We start from the raw sequence: 3347 nt of genomic DNA on the forward strand, positions 1-3347 counted from the left end.
TGCTTGTGTTTTCACAGACAATGCCAGAGCGAGGCAACAGGCGACTTGTGAATACTTTAAATCTGATTCTGCTTCGATTGCATAGGGTTCAAGGAGCGTTGTCTGTAGTGTGCGAGAGTATGGTTCGGTGCAACGCTACCGTCCCGACCACAAGTGGGTTGGACCAATGCAACCGTTGGGCCCACCCGTTCAACTTAGACCGTGCATGGTGCACGGTGTGTGCTCGATCTTGTTTTAACGCAATAGCGTTAAGGAGCCCGTGGCTCAGAAAAGCCGGTGTCGTCATCGGCGTGAGCGTCGTTGACTATGAGCGAAAAATCCACGAAAATCCCCAGAGAAGCAACTTAGGTGGCAGGTGGGCAACCTAGGTCACATGACCATGTGAAAAAATCCACGAAAAATCCCCAGAGAAGCAACCTAGGTGGACCACGTAAGTGGCAGGTGGGCAACCTAGGTCAAATGACCATGTGGAAAAATCCACGAAAAATCCCCAGAGAAGCAACCTAGGTGGCAGGTGGGCAACCTAGGTCACATGACCATGTGGAAAAGTCCACGAAAAATCCCCAGAGAAGCAACCTAGGTGGACCACCTAGGTGGCAGGTGGGCAACCTAGGTCACATGACCATGTGGAAAAGTCCACGAAAAATCCCCAGAGAAGTAACCTAGGTGGCAGGTGGGCAACCTAGGTCACATGACCAAGTGGAAAAATCCCCAGAGAAGCAACCTAGGTGGCAGGTGGGCAACCTAGGTCACATGACCATGTGGAAAAATCCACGAAAAATCCCCAGAGAAGCAACCTAGGTGACATGACCATGTGGAAAAGTCCACGAAAAATCCCCAGAGAAGCAACCTAGGTGGCAGGTGGGCAACCTAGGTCACATGACCATGTGGAAAAATCCCCAGAGAAGCAACCTAGGTGGCAGGTGGGCAACCTAGGTCGCATGACCATGTGGAAAAATCTACGAAAAATCCCCAGAGAAGCAACCTAGGTGGCAGGTGGGCAACCTAGGTCACATGACCATGTGGAAAAGTCCACGAAAAACCCCCAGAGAAGCAACCTAGGTGGCAGGTGGGCAACCTAGGTCACATGACCATGTGGCGTCATTGCAACCTGCCCACCGGATTGTGAGAAAACTGTCCGCATTGGCAGATGGCAATTAAATTAGTGGTTGGTGGCGAGAGGTTCGGGAAGAGTCACCTGGGTCGCTCAAGCCCCACCGGTGTCAGCACCTGTCATCGCAGGGCAGTGGCGCATCGCTTAACTGCTGCACCACTGCGCCAAGAGTGCTTTGAGAACTCCGAGGGATCTATGAATGTATAGTAGAGAATGATCAGTTCTGCATTTATGGGCATTTAACCTTCAACGCTATCGCGTCATACCTTAAGGTGGAGCTTAAGCGTGCTCTCCGATTTGTCTCTCCCCCTTCTCCCCTCACGTGGGGGTTCAGAGGGAGACGGTTATCGAGTCTTTGCTTTCTTCATAAACTTTCTCTTCCTCAACAAGAACCTTTCAAGAGTTTATTTGGTCTGGTTAGACAGGAGGCATTGTTTTTAGTCAAGTGAGTTCAGAAAGTGGATGTAAGGCAGCCACCACGATGCGCAAGAATGGCGTATGAGTCTTGTATGCAACTCCCCTGGTGAAGACGAGCAGCTGGTCTGTAACGCGTGGCCAGGTATCAGACGGTGAGACATCATCGCACCCGTTGTCCTACTGCAAATCCCCTCCAAGGACAGTCTCTCTCTAAATACTTAGGCCTTGTCCAAACTGTCGCTGCCTTTTGAGGGGGCAAGCAGGGGCGATGAGGGTGTGACCATCCTTGCGCAATGAGGCTGACACTGCAGCGGCGGTCCCTTCACAGAGGGACATCCTGGAAGCAGTCCTGCGGCCACGAGTCTGCGTCTTCCTCGCTCGGGGACTCCACGAAGGGCGACTGCTCGGCCTCGGCCTCGGCGGGGCTGCGGTATTCCTCCTTGGGTGCCGGTGCCGTCTCGCCCGGACGACGCAGCGCCAGTCGAAGTGCGTACACCCATGAAGCCAGCTTGTGGAAGCGCTGTCGAGCGCGGGTGGACCACCTGCGTGCACAAAGCAGTGGCCTTTGTAGTGCAAGTCTAAGCAGTGGCTAAAACGATCCGAGCACATAGGGAGAGACTGTGGAGGTGTGAATGTGCGGCGCGAAAGAGAAATCATGAACATTATTCGCTAGCTTAGGCATCGATATTCTGACCTTTACAACTTCGAGTGGCTATAAGAAGAAGCGCCTCGATCCCTTAATGAACGGTAAATTTCTTCGCCGATGGTTGCAGAGAAGTGAAGTGTGCTAAGGTTTCTCTGACATGACCTCTGACTTAGTGAAACGAGACATTTTGAACGAAATAGGAATTCGGCCTCGGTAGAAATTTCTGCAGCATGGCTTAAAGAAAGGTGAAAGGGTGCATATGCGCTTCGCGAAAGCACATCGAGCCAGCTGCCTCGCACGGCGAAAGTTCCGCTATGGTACCAAAGTACACCTCTCAAGGAAACGTTGCCTGCTGTGAGCGCATCTTAGCACGCGGCTGAGCGCATTCTTTCTCGGAGACAGTGGACGCACCGTACGCGCTGTGCACTGTGTGCTTTAAATTTGTTGCCGCGGTAAAGTAAATCATGCTGTAAGGGTGAGCTAACTCCAAGTTTTGCGAGGAGCTCAACGGGGCGAGCGACATGTACGAGTAGATGAGAAAACTAGTTCACTGCTTGAGGTCTCATCCTTACTTCCCATATCCCCCATTCGCCCTGGAGTTCTTGGCTCGATTCGAATTCGGCGGATTGCCAACGGGCCCTAGCATAGCAAGCGCTGCTTTTCACGAGACCCTGGTAGTGCCTCCAATAAAACTTTTTCCCCTTCCTTTCTCCCAGAGGGCGTGTGAAAAAGCTCGCTCCGAGTTTAATTCACCAACGCTGCTCACGTCACTATAGATCAGATTCTAGGGTAGTTGGAGGTCCGCCATTAACCGCCGATCGAGGCACTAGTCCGCACCTACCTGGAAGGCCGGGCCTTTTCCGGAGGCTGTTTCGGTTTGGGCTGTCCGTGCAGGCGGCTCAGGAAGCTAATGAACTTGAAGCGCCTGCTGCCGCTGCTGTTCGCCGTTCCAGTGGCCTCGGCGTCCGAGGCACCGTTGCGTCGCCTGTGTGCCAGACACACGGGAACTTCCTCGGGACCGCTATCTCCATGGTAATCGCGAGTCTGGATTAACTTCTGGCAGCACTCTACCAGCTCGTCCGGGATGCAGTCGCCAGAGGCCCTTGGATCGGTCAGTATACTGCCGGTCTGGCAAGACCGACTCATGTACCGGCTCGTCTGAACCTCCAT

The 3347-nt window shown here is 53.2% G+C and overlaps 1 protein-coding gene across 1 annotated transcript; it reads right to left on the reverse strand.

Moving 5' to 3' along the window:
* Positions 1-1853: 1853 nt before the first annotated feature.
* On the reverse strand, positions 1854-3347 carry LOC149340244 (uncharacterized). Its single transcript, XM_089550695.1, has 2 exons — positions 3019-3347; positions 1854-2073 (listed from the first exon to the last, which is right to left on the reverse strand). Exons 1-2 carry the CDS (start codon positions 3345-3347, stop codon positions 1854-1856), a joined length of 549 nt encoding a protein of 182 aa, XP_089406821.1.

The sequence above is a fragment of the Amblyomma mixtum genome, chromosome 6 (genome assembly GCF_055824585.1).
Source record: "Amblyomma mixtum isolate Tamu chromosome 6, ASM5582458v1, whole genome shotgun sequence".
In the NCBI taxonomy this organism is placed as follows: Eukaryota; Metazoa; Arthropoda; class Arachnida; order Ixodida; family Ixodidae; genus Amblyomma; species Amblyomma mixtum.